We start from the raw sequence: 22,348 nt of genomic DNA, 5'->3' as shown, positions 1-22,348 counted from the left end.
TTCCCAAGGCTTCCACACCAAGGTGGGCATGGTGGAGGTGGTGAGATCTAAGAGCATGTCTAACAGGCCCCGTATAACCCGCCCACCCCGTAAAATTCCGGCGGGATACGGGGCAGGCGCGATATGGGCCGTCTAGCAGGCCCCATATTCGGGCCGGCCCGTTTCGGCGGAATACGGGCCCAGGAAATCGGCCCCGTCGCCGCCTACTTATACTGGGCTCAGGTGCGAGTGAGGGGTTAACCCCTCACTCGCAACCCTAGCTCCGCCGTGCGCCGCTGCCTCCTCCATCCTGCTCCGGCGAGAAATTCCTCGCTCCCCCGCGCCGCATTCCACCCCATCTCCGGCATGGACTCCCGCCGCCGCAGTACTGCCTCGCCGGCGAGCGGATCGAAGCGATCCCGCTCGCCGGACACCGTTGAGGAGGCGTGGCGGCTCAAGTGCAAGTGATCCGCCGCCGGGAGCCGCCGTGCGGCGTGCTGGTACGCCGGCGCGCTGTACGTGCCGGATTCGCTCCGGGACTACGCCGCGGGTGGGCGGTGGTACCGACAAGACCCGCCGCTCAAGCCGATGAGCGGCGGAGCCTTCGAGAAGTGGCTCGCCGAGTGGCAGCGCGACCGCGCGTCCAAGGCGGCATGGGCGGCGACTATCGGCAGCACCAGCGGCGGAGGAAGCGGAGGCGGCGAGGAGGAAGAGGAGGCGGCAGAGAAGGAGGCGGCCTTCCGGCGTGCGGTGGCCGAATCCGAGGCGGATGCCGCCGAGAAAGCTCGGGCGGAGGCAGAGGAGGAGGCGGCGGCCATCGCCGCCGCCCGGGAGTTCGAGGCGCGGGAGGCGCGGGAGGCGCAGGAGGAGGCGGCCTCCATCGCGTTCATCCCCTACGTCATCCTTGACGAGTAGATGTAGGATAGATGTAGTATGATCCGTAGTATGATCACAATGTATGTATGATCCGTAGTATGATCAATGAAAATGAACTTCCCGGGGTTTTTATTTTTGAAAATACGGGGCGAAATACGGGGTCTGCTAGACGGAATGGCTCTTCCGTTAGCAGTTTTTCGATACGGGGCGAAATGCGAGCGTTATACGGGGCAGCGAAATACGGGGCCTGTTAGACATGCTCTAAGAATTGCATGTTATACGGAGTACTATTTTTTCCCCTGCATGTTATGCTATTATCATGCACTCCTTCTGTTTGAAAATGTAAGATGTTGGACTAGTTTCTTTAGTTCACCCACTTTAGTTTGTATCCAGTTTATTTTTAGTATGTAAATGTTATCTAGTCTATTTTGTAAGCACCTAAAACATCTTATATTTTTAAACAGAGGGAGTACTACACTGTAGTAACTCTAAACACGGAAATTCCTCGCTCCCCCGCGCCGCATTCCACCCCATCTCCGGCATGGACTCCCACCGCCGCAGTACTGCCTCGCCGGCGAGCGGATCGAAGCGATCCCGCTCGCCGGACACCGTTGAGGAGGCGTGGCGGCTCAAGTGCAAGTGATCCGCCGCCGGGAGCCGCCGTGCGGCGTGCTGGTACGCCGGCGCGCTGTACGTGCCGGATTCGCTCCGGGACTACGCCGCGGGTGGGCGGTGGTACCGACAAGACCCGCCGCTCAAGCCGATGAGCGGCGGAGCCTTCGAGAAGTGGCTCGCCGAGTGGCAGCGCGACCGCGCGTCCAAGGCGGCATGGGCGACGACTATCGGCAGCACCAGCGGCGGAGGAAGCGGAGGCGGCGAGGAGGAAGAGGAGGCGGCAGAGGAGGAGGCGGCCTTCCGGCGTGCGGTGGCCGAATCCGAGGCGGATGCCGCCGAGAAAGCTCGGGCGGAGGCAGAGGAGGAGGCGGCGGCCATCGTCGCCGCCCGGGAGTTCGAGGCGCGGGAGGCGCAGGAGGAGGCGGCCTCCATCGCGTTCATCCCCTACGTCATCCTTGACGAGTAGATGTAGGATAGATGTAGTATGATCCGTAGTATGATCACAATGTATGTATGATCCGTAGTATGATCAATGAAGATGAACTTCCCGGGGTTTTTATTTTTGAAAATACGGGGTGAAATACGGGGTCTGCTAGACGGAATGGCTCTTCCGTTAGCAGTTTTTCGATACGGGGCGAAATGCGAGCGTTATACGGGGCAGCGAAATACGGGGCCTGTTAGACATGCTCTAAGAATTGCATGTTATACGGAGTACTATTTTTCCCCCTGCATGTTATGCTATTATCATGCACTCCCTCTGTTTGAAAATGTAAGATGTTGGAATAGTTTCTTTAGTTCACCCACTTTAGTTTGTATCCAGTTTATTTTTAGTATGTAAATGTGCTCACTTTAATTTGTATCTAGTCTATTTTGTAAGCACCTAAAACATCTTATATTTTTAAACAGAGGGAGTACTACTGTAGTAACTCTAAACACAGTACCACTGTCACCACATCACACTAATTTTACATACCAACCGCAACATCATTCACAAGGTTACACTAATTTTACATACCAACCGCAACATCATTCACAAGGTCACAACATCATTCACCACATCACACTATTCCAATTATTGTAATGTGCCACTTTTTTAGTCTTCATAGCAAAATATGATATTTTTTAGTGCTCCAAATGGTGATGAACAAGATGATTATTTTTTTATCTACACATGATTCTAGAACATGGGATTAATCTTGACAATTGCAAAATGGAATCATTCGAATTTGGTTCTTATGTGAGGTAATCAATTAAGCAAGAAATACTATTCCACTTATTATAATGTGCCACTTTTTTAGTCTTCATAGCAAAATATGATATTTTTTAGTGCTTAAAAATTATTTATAGACATCTCAAATAATAATGTGCCGGTGGATATTAACTTTTAATATTTTGCAAGAAAAATAGAGACCTATATATTAGACATAGGGGGCCATATTGCTAACTTTGCCCTAGGGCCTCACAAAATGTAGAACCGGCCCTGGTACTACTCTAGTAACTTTAAACACAGTACCACTGTCACCACATCACACTAATATTACATACCAACCGCAAAAGCATTCACAAGGTTACATAGTAGTACGACGGGCGCTGCCCGAGTGTAGCTAGAACGTGGGAACGCGGAAGAACTTGCCGCGGCACATGCAGCGGTAGGCGAGGGGACAGGACTCGGCGTCGTGGAGGCAGCGGAAGCTCACCATGACCCGCTTGCACGGGGCGCACGGCCCGCACGCGTGCCCGCAGTCCGGCAGCCTTGATCCCGCCACCGCCCTCTCCTTCAGCGACGTCAGCTCCTCCTTCTTCCCCTCTTGCGTTGCCTGGCCCTGATGGTGGTGCGTTGGCGCCTGGCCTCCGTACTCGTCCTGGCTTGCAGCTCCAGACCCAGACGGTGTCGTAGTATTTCCAGGTCGCAGGGCGTCGGCGGCTGAACCTGACGTACCTGCTGCATCATGTATGTGACGTGTCAGATTGAAGTCAGCTGCCACATGTCATGCCATGTCATGTGCTTGCAAGTGTAGAAGGTTGTCGAAGAAGTAGACGATCAATCAATCTAGTAGTACGAGTCCAGGCACACAATGATCAACTTACTTGGTGTTGTTCTGACGCCATGGGTCACGAAGGAGCTCATGACAAGGACAAGGGCAAACACCAGCGCCCTCCGAGTTTCCACGGCAGTAAACCTCCTCATTAGTCTCGGCGCCTAGTTTATGATAGAGAGAGCAGCTAGCTACCAGAGTATATCTCAATTCGAGACAGAGGAAGCAGCGAGATCGAGCAGGATGAGATAACTAGGCAAGGCTCGCGAGCGCTTATATATGCACCGCTCCAAGAACTGTGTGCGCGCGTGCAAGATCAAGCGATCATGAATAACAGAAGAGATACGGCGGCTCACAGGATCCTCGATACGATTCACATGAATGAAACCCTTGCGCGCGAACACGAAGACGGAGATGCGCGCGCATGCGTGCGACGGGGAGGGAGCAATGGCGAACTGGCGATGGCCGGCGGAGCACGCACTGCTTCGGCCCGGTACGATATTTATGCTGCAGGTCGCCGCAGTTATTGCGCCACCGCAGAGGAGCAGCTGGGAAGAAGACGACGTCGCTTCCCGTGGATATAAGTTCTTTATACCCGCAAAAAAAAAAAGATATAAGTTCTTTATATTTACTCTCTGTAACACTGACTGCTCTCTGAGACTGAAATCCTGATCGTGATCCGGCACAGAAAATACGTACTACAGTAGTATATTCTGCCCTGCTGTGCGTTTTGGTTCAGCTGAGATGTGCAACAACTATAGTCAAGCTGAGCCGCCGGCATCAATGCATCTCCGAACTGCTCTCTCCTGCGCGATTTTAATGGCGCGCATGTAAGCTGCATGCATGGACACCGGCCCGCCGGCCGCTGCTAGCACGCCAACGTACGTGTACGTCTGACACCAGGGAATTCTTTGTATCTGACTGAGTCTGGCACGGCCACGACACTTGTTCGATGATCGATGTGCATGCTTCATCTGTATGATGGAATTAGGTCTCGATCGTTTGCGGATACGATCGAGGTTCTTGAGCCCAGACCTAGCTAGGATCAGTTCAAGCTTGGTGCCAAACAAAAGGAGGGGACTGTGAACTGAAAGTCTGGAACCTGTAGGTTATGAACCAAGCAGAAGCCGGAGTAAGAGAGGGCTCTGAACTCGTACAAGCACTCTCTGAAAAAACTTGTATTAGGATGCGCTTAATTTCCGAAGCAGCACTACAGTAGAGGTGTGTCGGACAAGGAAATGCCAGGCTTTGCCTGGTCTTCCCCAACCGAAGCTCGTTGAAAGGCCAAGACGTATAGTACTCTGGAACTCTTTGTCAGAAAGAATCCAGTGAGTGAGGTGATTATACCTAATGTTATACTATGATAGAACAAAGTACATAATGCACAGCACTTCGCAAGCCGGATCCGTGGCGCAATGGTAGCGCGTCTGACTCCAGATCAGAAGGTTGCGTGTTCGATTCACGTCGGGTTCAATACCCCGAACTATATATCCGGAAATCTTTTTGAACTTCCGTACTCAGTATTATCAGAAGAGAATAGGAGCCGACGTCCTCAAACTTCTTCTCTTCGCAAGAAGTGGGTTCCTCAGGAATGTGATACACACTCAACATAGTTGATTAGTTAACTAGCGGTAATCATATTTCATGTCATAAACTGAACACCCACTAAAGTTCAGTTTTTGTGCATCTACAATACCAACCTTCCAAGAGTTGTCTATAATAAGGTTTTCAATCTGTTATGTTCTCATCGAGAGAATAACCTGTTGGGTCACGCAGGGTGCAACATTATCGGGAAAAAAAAAAATCCTACCACGCAACACCAAAAATCTATGCTTTGGAATATTGTTACAAATTTATCCATGCATACGCAAAATGCGGAATTCGATGTCACGTCTCGGGCTAGTGGAGTCCTCATTCCTATCCGATCCTTCGAACAACTTGTGGATCCCACGACCCCTTCATCTTAGTGTTGAGCGTGCAACACCTCTATTGGTATCCACACGTACGAGGAGGAACATCGTCGGCGGATTTCTATTTGCACTACATGAGAGTAGATGGATGCTAGGGTTTCCAACACATTGAACGGGTCATCCGTGCCTCCACCTTATACATGCGTACACGTGGACACACAACACTTAAGGGTCCTACTAAACCCTAATCTATCCCATTCTGACTCATGTCACAACCAACGGGACACAATAAGAGTTACTCCTCCGCTGGGTCTCCATGGTGCCGAGACCGCCGAGTCTCACTAGCTCCCATGACCACTTAGCCTCAACTCAATAATCGACAACGGCTCCTTGCAAAACATGCGGACTCCCTAGTGACGTAAATTCATAATGACAAACCTTTACAATGTGTCATAGGTCCAATTCCCTTTGCCTCATGATATAACTTCTCAATCCATAGGCGGGTATTTTCCATCCTTTTAGGCTAGCCATAGTGGGTAGTATCATATAGTAGTATCATGTATATGATACTTTTGTATGATACTAGATCCATAATACATAGTATCATAGACTAGTATCATAGTTTTGCTATATTAATTGATTTGTAGAATCCCAATACAAATTTGTGTACAAGATTTATTTGATACTAATTTTTCTCGTGATGTGATATGATACAATATCTACCTATGATACTCTAATCTCCTCTCTCATCCATAATTACGTGCCACATCAGCATTTTTGGTGGGGCTAGGATGCATGATACTAGCTATGATACTAGCACTATGGCTAGCCTTAATAGTTTAACTCTCTTCTTGATCCGTGATGAAGATTCATTGGATTAATTAGCACAGTTTGGCTCCTCGGTTAGCTCTCTGGGTAGAGTCGTGCATGGTCATGATTACTGAATCAAATAAATCGAGAGGTCCTAGAGGATATCTCTCTAGGTCGAAGTGCCAAATCACATATCTTGGCAACCACGTCACAAGGCTTGCTTCATAGCCAGCCCAGAATTAATCTACCTCTACCTTCCCTGGCGGAGTGCTGTCACGCGGCGCGGCGCGGCACGCGACCTAACCAGCCCATAAGAGATGTCATCGTCATGGTCGATGCGGCGGCGGATGTGGTGCCGGAAGAGGCCGCGTGGGCGTCATGGAGCAGAGGGGCGGGCTTCCACTGACGAGCCTATTCGAGATCTGGAGCTAGAAGAAGATGAAGAAGTGGATCAGATGGGGGTCGTCGGCGGTGACTCGTCGGCCTACCTTGTGGCATGCAACTCCGACTGGGCTTTCTCTTCCCAGCCCTGCCGCGTGTACAAGATGGTGGACTCAGGGTCGGACGCTCCCTCGCCGGGGAAGCGCCCGAATCGGCTTGGCCGTGTGAAGCGCCTCAAGCCGCTTGGCCATGTGAAGACCACCGTCGCGGCGGGCAAGGTGTTCATCCCCGTGCGGTCAAGGTCCTGGATCGTCGGCGTCGGGGGTGATAAGGCCGACACGGTCATCTTCGACACCAAGACGGAGGTGGTCATCCAGGGGCCCAATCCCAAATCCGCTAAATGGTGCCCAGTTCTGACCACCGTGGGGGATAAGGTTTATGCCATGTCTAAGAACCCCTCCTGGATTTCAGACCCTGATTTTCCACCCTGGTTCGAGGTACTCGATCTCTCCAATGCATCGGTCGTCGCCACTGACGCCGGCAACGCCCACCTCGAGCTGAAGGGTTGCTCCTGGAAGGAGCTGCCGCATCCACCATGCTTCCCGTGGGAGCTCACCCCTTTCAGATACACGACGATGCTTCCCCTTGTAATTACCGTGTCCTATGTGGTGGTCGGCCTCTACATATTGCTATCCTTCAATCAACCAGACTGGGGCACATGGGCATTTGACACCAGCTCAGACAAGTGGCACAAGGTTGATGACAAGAGGCTACCCTTTGTTGGCCGTGCCACACACCATGCTGGCTCTATCTTCCTTGGCGTGTCGTCTCACAAGAAGAACGGGCCCATCACTGCGTACCGCATCCATGTTGAAAAGGACCATGCTCATCTTAAGTTATCCATCACCGTGCTGCCGGTAAAATATTTGGAAGATGAAGTTGTTGATGATGCAGGGTCCTGCTTCTCTTCCTTGGACAGTGCACACTTTTGCTCAGTGAGTCCTTCAGTTGACAGCCACGGCTACACTCATGAACCCCAATACAGCGGCTTGAATGTAATCTTGAAGACCTATCAAATAGAGGACCCTTCACTCCTAGAGACTTCAGAGGAAACAGTCAAGTGGATTGCAATCTCCAACCAATCGAAGCAGGTCTTAAAGATTTCCAGTTCAAACCATGGGTTCACTCCCTTGGCCTTCGCTCTTTTATCCGTTTAAGCAAGTCACATTACACCTTGTAACCTTTTTTCACTGTATAAGTTTCTTAAGATCCAGTTTGACATAGAAACAGCCCTTAATGATTATGCTTTTAAAAATTGCACATTTCCGCCTTTATTTTAATGTTGTAATCAGGGCCTATTCCTTATCTTAGATGCTAGAGATTTGCCATGTAGGTGCTTGTCAGAAGGCTGAAAACTTATTGCAGTGAGTGTCATGTTAAGCTACGTGTAGGTATGCTGATGATATGTACTTGTGTTGCTACCTATAATGGATAATAGGGAAATCCCATTGTCTTTGCTCTTGATTATATTAGGATATGGAGAATATTGCTTTGCTACTTCAATTACACCTTGTAACCTTTTTTCACTGTATACGTTTCTTAAGATCCAGTTTGACATAGAAACAGCCCTTAATGATTATGCTTTTAAAAATTGCACATTTCCGCCTTTATTTTAATGTTGTAATCAGGGCCTATTCCTTATCTTAGATGCTAGAGATTTGCCATGTAGGTGCTTGTCAGAAGGCTGAAAACTTATTGCAGTGAGTGTCATGTTAAGCTACGTGTAGGTATGCTGATGATATGTACTTGTGTTGCTACCTATAATGGATAATAGGGAAATCCCATTGTCTTTGCTCTTGATTATATTAGGATGGAGAATATTGCTTTGCTACTTCAACTAGATCATGGTGGCACGTGTTGCCGTGCCTGTGATCTATTTCTTCGATAGATTGGTAGAATTCCATAAATATATATGTTAACATGAAATGTGAATATTAAACTTACATAAGAGTAGTCAAAGAGGTGAGTCACAAATGATCCATAGGGTAGTAATGAGGTAGCATGGCAGCATGAGGTTTTTTCTGTCTACTAATGGCTTGAAGTACGTATAAGAAGACCTGTGATAACATGCTCAGCCATTTTTTAAGAAAATTCGGATAACATATACATCTGACAAAATTTTAAATATTCGATCCACAATTGCTGGATATAGGCTGCAAGTTATATATATTAGATACAAAATACTCAAACTTAAGGAATTGTTTGACAAAAGTTCAGACATTCTGACAAAATGACAAGAATGCTTACTACATATTACTACAAAATAAAACTAACCGGATACTTGTCATAGCCTTCATATTTTCAGTACAGAAACTCGTGTGATGCTTGAAAAAAAGACTCAGATGGCATTATATAATGATGGCAATACAGAAATATACAAAAACAAATACTCCCTCCGTTCTTTTTTAATTGACTCAGATTTAGTAGTTGTACTAAATCTGAGTCAATTAAAAAAGAACGGAGGGAGTAGTATATTTTATCACACCCTATATAATTAAATTCTTCGATCATCTACTTGCGTCAATATCAGGATACGGAAGGGCAGAAAGTGCGGCCGACTGTTCATATGTGAGCATGGTTGATTCGGCCACACAATCTTATGTTGTCACCTGAAGTTAATCCGTAAGACACTAAGACCATGGTTGTAACCTTTTTTCACTGTATAAGTTTCTTAAGATCCAGTTTGACATAGAAACAGCCCTTAATGATTATGCTTTTAAAAATTGCACATTTCCACCTTCATTTTAATGTTGTAATCAGGGCCTATTCCTTATCTTAGATGCTAGAGATTTGCCATGTAGGTGCCTGTCAGAAGGCTGAAAACTTATTGCAGTGAGTGTCATGTTAAGCTACGTGTAGGTATGCTGATGATATGTACTTGTGTTGCTACCTATAATGGATTACTAGGAAGGTTTGGCGCACGCCGCGCTCATCGGGTGATTGCAATGCATGAAAATAATGAGTAAATGTAGCTTTGGAGGGTCCATTTGTATAGAAGGAAAAACATCGATTACAGATTCCTTCTCATAGAACACTGAGTTGTTGAACATAAAGGGAACACAATATCACCCCAGACTAAATCTAACACATGACATACGGTGGACGATGATCTAAACGAGGGGATCATCAAATTAGATCATAAAAGCCGCCATTCCTGCTATTGTCCTCTTAGAGAGGGCTGCAAGATAGCACTGCATAAAAAAGATCTTCCACGCACCATCATGACTTGATACAAAATAAACACCTCCATCTGAATTCACTGTTGCTTCCATTGTTCAGACATAAATGTAGAACTCATCCTCCTTCAACTGATACCGAAGTGGAAGGGAGATTCTTTGAAGCATTCTTATCATAATGTAATTCGTCCATGATTAATCTATTACGAAACAACCTTTCAGCAGGAATAGAATAAGTTCCAATACTGGTAGCCAAACAATGTTCATTCCAACAAAACATAAGAAGTTCAAATATCATTCAGTGGGATCACCTGACGTGGATTGCCCAAAGGAGACACAATCTGCAAAGACATATCATCTCCAATCTATGTCAAGCAACCTTCTGCTATTTGTGACACCACATAAAAATAAAATGATGGCAACTAAATGCCTAGTCATCAAATAGCAAGAACCACTTGTTGTCATCACCAACTAATTAAACCTCTGGCCTGGCAGGCCTCTGGTGGTGCGATTATACAGTTGAGTGAATATGCAGCATTTGTACCGACCAACCTACAATATACCAATCTTAGTACAGAAACAACCGCTCAGGAACCTAGCTTCTTTTGCTTGAAACGAATTAGGTCTCTTGTTACCAGAGGTGCAACAGATAAATCTTAACTATGTTCTTCCTATTCACTTCCATTTTGCATGACATACGTGTGTGCGCTTGAAAACCTGAAAAACATTAGAACCATCAAGTTCTCAGATTAATATATATAAACTCAGAGAACATTCCTTTCCTACTACAAAATCTGCAAAAAAAGAAGATCCCAAGTGGCAGGAAAAACGCTATATGCAAGCTATCATGCTACAGTATCACAGGAGATGATGGAAGTTGGTAAAAGTGGCAAAGCTGGGAACATTGTTCTTACATCATCACTCTGTTCCTTCTCAACGACCTTCTCTTCTTTATTGGACTCGCTGCAGGAGCAGCCGCTGCAACGACAACATCACCACCAGTCCACCACAACCACCGCTTGGAACTGAAACAAACTTTCTTCCTACCAGCAGCCAAGAGATCAGTTATGTCCTTACCCTTCACTTGGGACGGCATCAGTTCCATGGTCTTATTGTCCATTTGACAACCAACTGACATGTAAGAAAAATGGAATTTCGATGGGGCGAATATAGAAGCTCATGGTATATAAAGCATTTTAGTATAATACAGAGTAAATATTGCACGTACTCTAAACCAAATAGATAACAATTTACTGGCCAATCTAAGTTGTTATTCTTAAGTAAACTGAGGTGACATAATTTTATCAATTTGTACATACTACATAGTAAGTGTGGTTTCCTTGACATTAGGAAAGAAATAGCAGATACCACTGCATTAAAAAAAAAACGTTGACCAACGGGGGAATGATCCCTCCCTTGGCTATACGTTGTTAGGTAGGATGAGACTTTCCCGGTTTATTCGCCCCTGCTGCGAAATTACCGCGCATGGGGATTCGAACCCGGGTGGGCTGGCTGCGCACTCGCTTGCCTTGCGAGCTCAGTTCTCGATACCACTGCATTTTAGCATAATACAGAGTAAATATTGCAATTAAAGTAATCAGATAGAATAATAGTTTGTTCACCAAAGTAAGGTGTTATTAAGTAAACTGATGTGACACAATTGCATATTTTAGTATATAGTACTCCTAACTAATTTCCTTGACATTAGATTAGAATAGCTGGATGCACATTAAAACTAAGTCGTTGGCATTAGGGTTAGAATAGAAGGACAGAAAGTTATGTCAATTTCTCAACATTGGAGTGCTAAATGCTAAGTAAGAGCATCTCCAGCCGCATCCCCCAAATGTGTTCCAGCCGCGTCCCCTAAAGCCCATTTTTGTCCGACGCGCCCCGATACGGTGTCCGGCGCCCCGAGCCCGTCCCCGTCCCACAGGCACGCACCGGGACGCCGGACACACCGAAAAGCGAGGCGGGGAGTGGCGGGGCCGACCCATCAGCGGCACAATTAATTTTAACCTAACCGTCGCCTACCTCGCGACGGAAGTTATTGGCGCGCAGCGACGGTGCAGTTCCCACAGAGGGCGCAGCGACGCGTCCCGTCGCGCCTAGCTCTACGTGCCGGCGTTAATGAGCACCACCGCTCATCCGCCTCCCTCCGGCCTATAAAAAGGGGCGTCTCTCATCGTCCCTCTCACAAACCCTAGCGCATCTCTCCCAAACCCTAGCCGCCACCATCTCTCAACAAGACTCGACGCTATGTCTGGTAGAGGCGGAGGCCGACCCCGCGGCCGCGGCCGTGGTCGTGGTCGTGGTCGTGGCCGCGGCATAGCTGGACGCTCGCCGTCGCCTCCCTCGCCGTCGTCTTCATCGTCGGAGATGGACGTGGAGCCGGACGTGCTGTTCGAGTTCGTCCTCGTCCTCAAGGGCGACCCGCGCGGCATCCAGAAGCTGCCGGACTCCTTCGCCGAGTACGTCGGCGGCGTACGCCCGCGCAAGATGCATCTGCGGGAGCATTCGTGCGGCTACTACCGGTGGATCGTCGACGCGATCTACGACGCGCGCGGCAAGATATACCTCAACATCGGCTGGGAGAAGTTCGCGCGCCACCACAGCCTCGAAGCCGGCTTCATCCTCCTGTTCTCCTACTTCGGCAACAGGGACATTGAGTGTTCTTTTTTAGCAGCGAACACAGGAAACCTCCGATGCACGGCCTAGTTAGGTTTAGTTTATTTGCAATATTTTATATTTGTGTCCACCACGGTTCCAACTATGTATTAGTTTGTGGAAACCACGTACCCAATTATGTATTAGTTTGTGGAAATTGAAATAAAAATGCCAAAAAAAGTATTTTAAATGTTTGGGGGCGGCGTTTGGGGGACGCGGCTGGGGAGCGACGTCCCCCAAAGGCGGCACGAACAAAACACGTCCCCCAAACGCTCAATCCCGCGCGGTTTGAGGGACGCTTTAGAGGACGCGGCTGGAGATGCTCTAATATGATGTTGGTGGGACGAAATTACCTGACTCCAGAGTAGCCGCCAGGGCTTCTGCAGATGGCCTGGAGTCACCAGACCGGTAGGGGGCGGTGTACTTCATCCTGAACAAATAAGAAAAAGGGAGACGGCTGGTGCTTCATAGCTAGAAACCGCAGACAACCAAGCGGGAAAACAAACGAAACTGTACTCACATTCAACACACAAACAGATTCCGAAGACAAAGGCAGATGAACATTTGCCAGCTGGCCTGTAAAATATACACAACATACATACGATTAGTAAATCATACAGAAAACAGGAAAAGTGATTAGTCTTGAAGCCCAACAAATGAATAAAAAACGTTTTTGCTCTGACAAAAGACTCATCATTTGTGAGAGAAATAGATATTCTTGTGGTTAATTTTATAAAATACAGTTAACAAAAAAACTAGAAACTTCCCTGCATCCTTTCCTGCTACTCCTCTTATGGAACCGTTGGGAAAGCCCCAATAGCTCTTCATTCTACTCTACTTGACTGATTGTACAGATTTCAAAAGCAATAGAAGCAGACCAATCTACTTACGAACTTAGAAAACTAATGGAAAATCAGAGTATTGAGAGGCCAAATAAACACAAAATTTCAACTGGATGTCAAACTATCATTTTCCGACATCAGCATTTCATGTCATTTCGTCCCACCACCAAACTGTCCGAAGCTGCAAACAAACCCAATAAAAAAACAGGAACTGAATGTGTTGAAACCAGAAAAAAAATGCAGTTTGAATTCAAAAGTATGCATTTTAGAGTAAAACAATAGTCTTAAGAAACATATAGATCATATTTGCTAACTTGTTGCTCGTCTAAAATACTTGGAAGCATACTTAGAAATGTCTTGTAGGCAGGTGCATTTATATTTGACACTTTTCTGAAAAATGCTTAGCTCAGGATTACACAAAGGATCAACCTAAGTTGAAGAAAAGTTAGAAGAACATATCTTGAAAGGAATATTCATTAAGCTGGAGGAAAAGTATGAAGCTAAATGGTAATAAAATTAGTTTCGAACTGATAAGGACAACATGCTCTCCTTAGATAAAGTAGAATTGACCTGAAAAGATTTGGAGGAAAAAGATCACACCAACAGTACGTCTATATGCACTGTACTATCTAAATCAGAAATCCCTAGTGTATACCTAAGACCCCAGAAATGCATTAGTAGAACGATGCTTTCTTTGACATATGTTTTACAAAACGCCACTTAAAAAGGAAGAAAGTGAACTCTCTCTTTCAAAATAAGGAGTGTGCACTATTAAGGGAATATATAAGAACGCTACACAAAAGCAGATGCTCTCTTTTTCAGAATATACTTGAACCAGTTCGGAGGTATAAGGAGGCAGCATATATAACGTTCCTAGGCACCACGGTATTAAGGAAATATATAGAAGTAAAACAAAGCTGTGTATTGATCCTAGACTTAATAAATGGCAGCCATTGGGTTCGACTAACCGACCAGATAGAAAAACAAATTAACACAGGCAAGCAGAAGCTGCAAAATGTAGATGCATGAGTGATAAAAGATCGTCTGATCTTTTACTGTATCCAAGATATTTATTGTTTCGCAGAGATATGTTGGTACTTTGAAGTTCAAGTTGAAGGTGAACCTAGAACTTTATGTGGATGGGTGTAGCTGATACCGTAATCTTCCTCAACAGTTGGAGTAAATTCATCCATAAACAGGCGATGCTAAGCAAATTCGAAAAGATTTCAGCTCAGATGGATCAAACTTAATAAATTATGGCAAACAAGGCCACTGGTGAACAACTTTAATTCATCAGATGGTTGCAGATACGTATGATACGATAATCGAACTGATGAACAATGGGACGAAAGGAAAAACATAAAGGGGAAACGGGAAGCAGTACTGTCAGCAGGTTCAATCAGCCGTTTACTGAGCCAAATTGCGCACCTCCACGCATCATCACCAGCAGTCGAAAATCCCGGAGCGGAGGTCGACCAATCAGAAATAGAAGACAAACCAACACAGACACGGAGCAACATCGGAGGCAAACGTGCCACGTGCAGCGGCGTGCCCAAATGAAGAACCAATATGAGATTGCACCAGGCGCAACCGAAGAGGACTCAGGCGAACCACCGCTGCCACGCTGCCCAGCGCAGGAACCGCAGACGGGTCCAGGAGCACCGCCTCGTAGTCGTAGGCCATGCAGGAGGGGAGAGGACGAAGGAGCCAAACCATCAGGCGAGGCCGAGACTGACGCACCGGCACGAACTGGCGGTCTGCCTGCTACACTGGACAAGTGAAGGAACACCTGATCGAGAGTCTGACGCGGCAGCGACAGGTGCAGTAGCATCGTGTTCCGGTCAGAGGTCAAGCTCCAAGGACGACGACGAAGCTAGGCACCAAACCAGTAGGTGAGGCTAACCGCTGGCGCACGGGCACAGCCCCGAGAGGCACAAACAGGCAGCCTACACTAGTAGAAAATCTCTCATCAGTACCGGTTCCAGAGGGGCTTTAGTACCGGTTGAGCAACCGGTATTAATTATCCGGCACTAAAGCCCCCTTTCGCACTGGTTGCTTTACGAACGGTATAAAAGGCCCTCCACGTGGGCCACCAGGAGAGCTCAGGGCCAAGGAGCTTTGGTACCGGTTGGTAATACGAACCGGTACCAAAGGTTCCCACCCGCGGCAGGGAATTTGCCCAAATCTCTGCCGCGGCAGAGAATTGGCTTTTTAGGGTTTTTGGAGGGGTTTAGGGATATCGGTTTGTTTCATATCGCGTCGATGCACCAGAAACGCGTTTGGGTTTAGGTAGTACATGAAGATCAAGATGATGCATAGCAAGTTGGTGCATATAATATAACACACATGTTATTGCATAAGATCGCAAATTAAGTAGCACTATGCATGCATGAAGATCGATCTTCATGCATAGTGGTACTCTCCGAGGCGTACTCTATATATGTCTATTACATGTAGTATAGTGGTACTCTTCGAGTCAACTATATATGTAACATGTACATCTTCATTCATAGTGGTACTCTGCGAGTGGTGGTATGACGTCCCGAAGGAAAAATCCCGCCAATTCCTCGCCTATTGCTATGAAGCGGTCATCGAGTGGGAGCTTGTTCCGCTTTCCTGCCAACTATAAAAGAATAAGATACAAATGAATACATGAAACAACTATTACTGAAACTCAGCACAACTTATGATAACAAAACAAATTTGTGAAGATTGTTTTTGTACCTCTTTATTTCTTTCATTATTCGTTCTCTCGTTGACAATTCTGCGGATGTACTCGCAAACGAAGAATCCACAGAGATCGGTCCCCGGAGGTTGTTGCGGGCATTTCTTTACAAGAATATAATTCAATCAAACAATAGTCAAGTATGATAATTAAAAGGTGTGTGGACCTAGGTAGTACTACTTACTTTCGCACGCCATCGCAGCTTCGGTGTCCATTCACGGGACGTATCTTCCTTGATGAAAGTTTGCCATACGCTGCTCGACAAAAGAAAATGCATAAAAGAGTCATCAATTAGTTCAAAGCAGGAAATTAACGAAACAAACCGATAAGAATTAAAATTACCTTCTGAGCATTAAAAAACAAGACACGTATAGATCCTTTTTTTTGCTTAGTGAGTCCAAGACTTCAACTTCTCCAATTTCCAAATTGATGACGAGAAGAATAAAGTGAAACCTACGCACGTTTCAATATGTAGTGTCATATATATAAGTCATTAGTTAAAATTTTGACATACGGTGAGCAAAATATAATGTGTTATAAGACAGTAAGACTCACTCGAAGTTGTAAGGCCAAAGTATTAGCTTTTTGTCACGTTGTCGCTTCAAAAACCTTAGCAAAGTCTGCGGTGTATCCTTGTTATAGAGGGGATTTTCTATGGTTTTAACATGGATTGTGTGCGGGTCAATGAACCCAATGTCTGTGATATCGTCCCTTTTGCATTCGAGCATCTTCGATCTGCATAATATAGCGCACAAAAGATTATAATCTGCAGACAATGAACGACTTCTCAAATTAAATAAATAAATCACTTACAGACAATAGCAACTGATGATTGATTTGTCGAGGGCCCGGAGATTGTATAACTGAAAGAGTTCGGTGAAGTCAACGTTCACACAGTACTCCTGGAAGTAGTGCTCTTCCCTAACTCGCACCATGATAGTCTCGATCCCTTCCTTTGAGGCCTTAAGGTACCACGAATGCAAGTTACGCATACATGTTGGTACCTTCCTGAGATTCTCGACCAAATCTTTCCCTTGAACAAACTGATATGCTCATTCAGCGAAGGCGTAATCAGTTGCGTCTTGTCGAGAACTTTGAACGGTCTTCCCGTCAAACACCTTGAGAGGGGCGACCGATTGACCGTCTTCAGTGAATAAGGGATAGTTGTCACTATCCTCTTCTTCTTCGTTGTCTTCCAATATAACCCCTCTTTCTCCGTGCTTGGTCCAACAATTATAGCTGGGCATGAAACCATTCTCCAGCAGGTGGACGTGAAGGGTCTTCGAGGTAGAGTAATCCTTCATATTCTTACAGGAACTACATGGACAATACATGAAACCATTCGACCGCCTGTTTGCCTCAGCCACGTTGAGAAAATAATGCATGCCAGTAATGAACTCGGGATGGCACCGGTCACCGTACATCCATTGTCGACTCATCTGCATTTTATATGTATATCAAAAATCATTAAGTACACAACATCATGGATATATGAGTGACCAACTTAATTAATATTCAAGTTCATCACATAAAACTAAGTTTTTTTATAAAAAAGAAGAGGCTCACCGAGGTTGTACGGTGCCGGCTAGGGGACGACGCTAGCGATCGACGGCGGTGAGGACGGGGATGATACTAATTAAAACCTACAAAATATACCATAATTTCAGCTCAAATTGATTATAAAAAAAGTAAAATCTCTAACTTAGGCATTTCATCAAACACCTTGCTAGCACTAGAAAAATAGTACGAGTTAAACTACCAAAGAAATGAGCTAAATTAGGGACGCCGGAAGAAAGGATGATATTGTGAAAGTATAGAGATGGTAAACCTAGAGGGGGGGGTGAATAGGTTTCTACAAATTTAATTCTTTCTTTGCAATATTAGGCTTTGCGGAATATAAAGATGAGCCTAATGCAAACTAGGTGAAGCAACCTATATGAGGATACAACTAACTCGAGCACGAAGTCTCTCACAGGCAGTTAAATCACAAGTAAGGAGTTCGGTTAGAGATAACCGATAGCACGCGGAGACGAGGATGTATTCCCGTGTTCCCTTGCTTTGCAACAAGGTACGTCACGTTTGGAGGAGTGGAGGTCCCACGAAGGATTCCCCGCGCCACGAAGGCTCACCCTATTCTCCGGAGCCTATCCCACGAAGGAATAGCTCACTCACTTGTGGTAGACTTTGAGGTAGCCTCCAAACCTTCACAATCTTGCCCGGAGCAAATCCACAGCCCGGATGCTTCCAGACTCCTCTTGCCTACCTAGGGTTTCCAAGGAACCCTAGGAAGCAAGCTTCTCAATGAATACAAGGGGGAATGAGATTTGGCTTGGTAGAACGGTAGATCGGGTCCTCCTCTAATGATTCCCCGAAGGGATTTGAGTTTGGGTGGAGGAGGAGGGAGATCTGAGGCTTTTGGTGTTTCTAGCAATGGAGTATGAGAGAGAGAGCTCAAGAACAGCTTGTAGTGTAGTGCCTGACTGTTCAGAGGTAGGAGAAGACCTATTTATAGTGTTCTTCGAAATACGGCCGTTGGTCACTTGCCACATCAGCAGATTCTTCGAGAAACCCGGTCAACCGGATTTGGCGCCGGACAGGCCGGTCCACAGCCCGGTCAGACCGGGCCACAGACCGGGCCGGCCGGTTTCCAACCGGAGCTGGGACCGGGTCTTGACCGGGCAGGCTTCTGACCTTACTGGATGGCGTCCGGATGTCACAGGCGCAGAGTCCGGTTGCTGACCGGGCCGCTCGGTCTGGCGCCCGGTCAGACCGGGCCATGGACCGGAGCAGCCGGTCCGAAACCGGGCTGGTGACCGGACGCAGACTGGAGGGCTCGCCTTCTTTACTGGAACTCGCCCGGATGACACCGGTTCTGGGTCCGGTTGGTGACCGGGCTGTCCGGTGCCAGGGCCGGTCCGACCGGATTCGTGGATCGCCGTGCTCTGAAAAACTAGCTGATTTTTCGTCGAATTGGGGGGGTCTCCCGTTGCCTTTTGTTCCATTGCTATACCATCATACCTCTTTGGCTAATACCTGAAAGTCATCTTGTAGGCATGTATTAGACCAAATACTCTAGCACGGTGTCACAGATACCAAAATAATGGATAAGGGTAAAATACCCTTACAATCTCCCCCTTTTTGGTATACGATGACAAACCGAGCTAGAGTAACACATAGATATTATGATAAGCTCTAAACCTTGATTCCATATAAGATATTATGACAGCTCCCCCATAATGTGTGCACTTGGAGAATTTGCGTTTGAATGCAAAGTGCACCATTTGTGGAATATGAGAAGCTCCCCCAATATCTTTAGGAAACAAGCATGGTATGGACAAGTATATCAACATATATAAGCATAAAGCATGATTATCCATAAAGCATGATTATCCTAACATAGAGTAGCACACATAAAAGTCGTCCATACATATCCATACATGAATTATTCAAAGTAGCAAATGGTTCTTGAGAAATCAAAGCAAATACGCACAAGCCATATAAAATCCAAATAAAGCAACTCCCAATGGCTTGTGACAAGCAAAGAACCCCGTGATTCTAGACTCTACTCTCTTCTCCCCCTTTGGCATCGGAACACCAAAAAGGCGAAGAAAAGAGGAGAGACGCTAGCGTCCCATCAATAGAACTGGTGCCCCGCGGATGGAGAGTCGCCATCACCATCCCCATCGTCATCCTCTTCATCGTCATCCTCTTCATCATCATCCTCATTACCTTCATCCTCTTCATCATCATCATCAGCAGGAGGTGCACGAGCAAATCTAGGAGTAGGACCACCAAAGTACAGAGAAGGATCAAAGTTCTGGAACATCTCATCAGAAAGAAGAGGCATCTCCCAGTTTGGTGCGTGGACAGGCTCCAACTCAGGGCCAGGAGGAGGGATAGGCACATTCCTAGCAGCCATGAACTCATTTTGGCGCCTCCTTGTCTCTTGGTTCAAAGAGAGACTTTGATGTGCAACATCATTTGTATTTTTGCACATCTGCCATAAGCGAGAGAAGAACCGTGCGACACCATGCTGTGGGCGACTAGAGGAGCTGGAGCTAGCATGGTCATGGCGTGCCTTGGACCGGCGCTCAGAAGGCATCATTTTAGGAACATCCGGGCTATCACCTTGGGCAGGTACTTTGAAAGCTTCCATCCTGACCCGCTCACCTTGAGTATTGAGAGGTGCGGGCACAACCTTGTTGATGAGCAGCTGAACGTACTGGGCAAGATTAGGAGTCAACCTCTCGCGAACACAGCGCCGTAACTCACAGTAGATGAGATCACAGCCATCAATAAGTTGCCGGTGCTCAGGGTGACAGTAGTACATCAAGTTCAGATGATATGCACGGCATTCACTTGTATCGCCGGACTTGCTGATGAGAGTCTCACGAAATAGCTTGGCAAGTAAGAGGTATGAGTAGTACATCCCAGAGATGGTGGGAGGTCCAGGTGTGGGTTCCGGCGGATAGCAAATGGCAATGTCCCCACGGTGGAACTTCTGCTGAGAATATATCTTGAAGCCAGAAGCACGCCCTCCACCAAACCCCAAAGCTTCACAGAAATCAAGATAGTTGCAAGTGTATTTCTGTTTGCCAGTCATCCAAGTCATAGTCCGAGCTGCATCATCATGGAAAAAGACTGTGCAGTGAAACTGTCTCACCAAGGTTGGACAATAGCACCCATCAGTAGGTGTCAAGCACATAAGATCATACAACCCCATCCGCCTCAAGGTCGCAACCACAAAGCGAAACTTGGTGGCTTCATACATTCCAATGACATCCTTGATGGCCTTGGGCATAACAATGGTGCCTTTCTTCATGTGCTCGCGGGAGTTATAGAAGTCATCCCACATGACTTGCTGTGTGTTGGTCCAGAAGAATTGATCTCCCCCTGTGTAAGTGGGTTCCTCAAAGCGATAGGGGTTGGACTCTCTCGAGTCTTCTCCATGCCCCAATATGTACATCACCAACATGGAAATCTGCGCACCTCATCACCATCCTGTGCTGCATGCTTATCTTTCCTCTTATTGGCAGATCTCTTGATTCGGCCTCCAGTTGAGCTGCCACCCGTAGTCTGAGGAGCACGACCAGTAGAACGCCGCGGTGGAACCCCTGAGCGCCTCCCTCGCTTGGCAACAGTGCCACGGTCCGCATCAGTCCAGTCATCACCTGTGAATCAGCAAAATAGGGCGAGGATAGCAAAGAGGTAAGTGTGCATGTCATCAGCATATGTGAGGAAGCCAAAAGCATAGCCTATATTCAAGTGTTTCGACGAAATTATGCGAAAAAGCTGGGGCGAGCTTGGCCATAGGGCCGGTCCGATCTGGGACGACAGATCGGACGAGCAGTTGGCCATCCGGTTGACCGGGCGCTGCGCCGGACCAGCCGGTCGAGAGGCCGGTTGACCGGGCTGTAGACCGGGTCATGCTGAGTTGTGATGTTTGCCCAGAAATTCGACACAAAATCATGCAAAAACTCACAAACTTGAACATAGATTATACCAGGAGAGTGAACAATGTGCATAGGAGGGGTGTGACACTCTAGGTGGCATGAGGACTTACTAACCCTAACCCTAACCCTAACTTTTCTCAACTTTCCTCAAAAATTGGCAATGTGAGAGGGGAAAGCAAGAGGGAGAGGGATAGGGAGTAAGATTTACCCGAAGACATCGTCCTCTTGGCCCAAGAGAGCAAGAAGAACTCGTGAAGAAGGCTTGAGGACCAAATCCCCACGATCTCCCAAACTAGCTTGAGAGGGACCAAATCCTTTGGTGAAGGTGCTTGAGAGATCCCGATCTATGGTTGTGTGAAGTTTGGGGAGAATCTAGTGGTGGGAAGTGCCTAGGACGTGGTGGAGATGGTGGAGGCGGCGGCCATGGAGGTTTGAGAGGTGGGGGATAATGAGGAAGAAGATCCCCAAGGGGTATCCTCTTCAAAACATAACAGCCCGCACGGCCGGCCTGGCGCCTTGGCCGATCGGGCTGTGGATCGGACGGTCCGGCTGACAGGCCGGTCCGACCGGGCCAGTGACCGGCCAGAGTCAATTTTCCCAAAAATGTGTCATTTTGCCTCGTTTTGCCCCTATTCTTAGTGTAAATGTGTGTGAATGCTCATATGATGACATGTACATATAGATAATAGATGATGATGAGATGAGCATAGACATGGGGTTGGAAAACACAAAGTTCTCTAGGCATACCCATTGGAGTGAAAATGCAAACAAGATACAAATAGCTACAATGGGCATGATTCAAGTATATCAAGAATCATAAG

At 46.9% G+C, this 22,348-nt stretch overlaps 2 protein-coding genes and 1 non-coding gene across 3 annotated transcripts; 2 read left to right on the top strand and 1 right to left on the bottom strand.

Annotated features, from left to right (window-relative positions):
• Positions 1–2,930: 2,930 nt before the first annotated feature.
• LOC127330479 (protein EPIDERMAL PATTERNING FACTOR 1-like) lies at positions 2,931–3,958 on the bottom strand. The gene is made up of 2 exons (XM_051356677.2): positions 3,559–3,958; positions 2,931–3,412 (listed from the first exon to the last, which is right to left on the bottom strand). Exons 1-2 carry the CDS (start codon positions 3,656–3,658, stop codon positions 3,075–3,077), a joined length of 438 nt encoding a protein of 145 aa, XP_051212637.1. The 5' UTR covers positions 3,659–3,958; the 3' UTR covers positions 2,931–3,074.
• Positions 3,959–4,907: 949 nt separating this feature from the next.
• TRNAW-CCA (transfer RNA tryptophan (anticodon CCA)) lies at positions 4,908–4,979 on the top strand. Its single transcript has one exon. It is a non-coding gene; the product is annotated as a tRNA-Trp (tRNA).
• Positions 4,980–6,386: 1,407 nt separating this feature from the next.
• LOC127335098 (uncharacterized) lies at positions 6,387–8,110 on the top strand. Its single transcript, XM_051361688.1, has one exon. The coding sequence runs from the start codon at positions 6,544–6,546 to the stop codon at positions 7,822–7,824; it is 1,281 nt and encodes a 426-aa protein (XP_051217648.1). The 5' UTR covers positions 6,387–6,543; the 3' UTR covers positions 7,825–8,110.
• The last annotated feature ends 14,238 nt before the right edge of the window (positions 8,111–22,348 follow it).

Source organism: Lolium perenne, chromosome 2 (assembly GCF_019359855.2).
Source record: "Lolium perenne isolate Kyuss_39 chromosome 2, Kyuss_2.0, whole genome shotgun sequence".
NCBI lineage: Eukaryota > Viridiplantae > Streptophyta > Magnoliopsida > Poales > Poaceae > Lolium > Lolium perenne.
The sequence above is the reverse complement of the archived record's forward strand: the minus strand, read 5'-3'. Positions and strand labels throughout refer to the sequence as shown.

What these genes read in the sequence shown, in the direction of transcription:
- LOC127330479 (XM_051356677.2), bottom strand. Translation starts at nt 3,658, where the DNA reads ATGAGGAGGTTTACTGCCGTGGAAACTCGGAGGGCGCTGGTGTTTGCC. An exon ending in TGGCGTCAGAACAACACCAA is followed by an intron (nt 3,413 to 3,558) that starts GTAAGTTGATCA and finishes TACATGATGCAG; the next exon opens with CAGGTACGTCAGGTTCAGCC.
- LOC127335098 (XM_051361688.1), top strand. Translation starts at nt 6,544, where the DNA reads ATGTCATCGTCATGGTCGATGCGGCGGCGGATGTGGTGCCGGAAGAGG.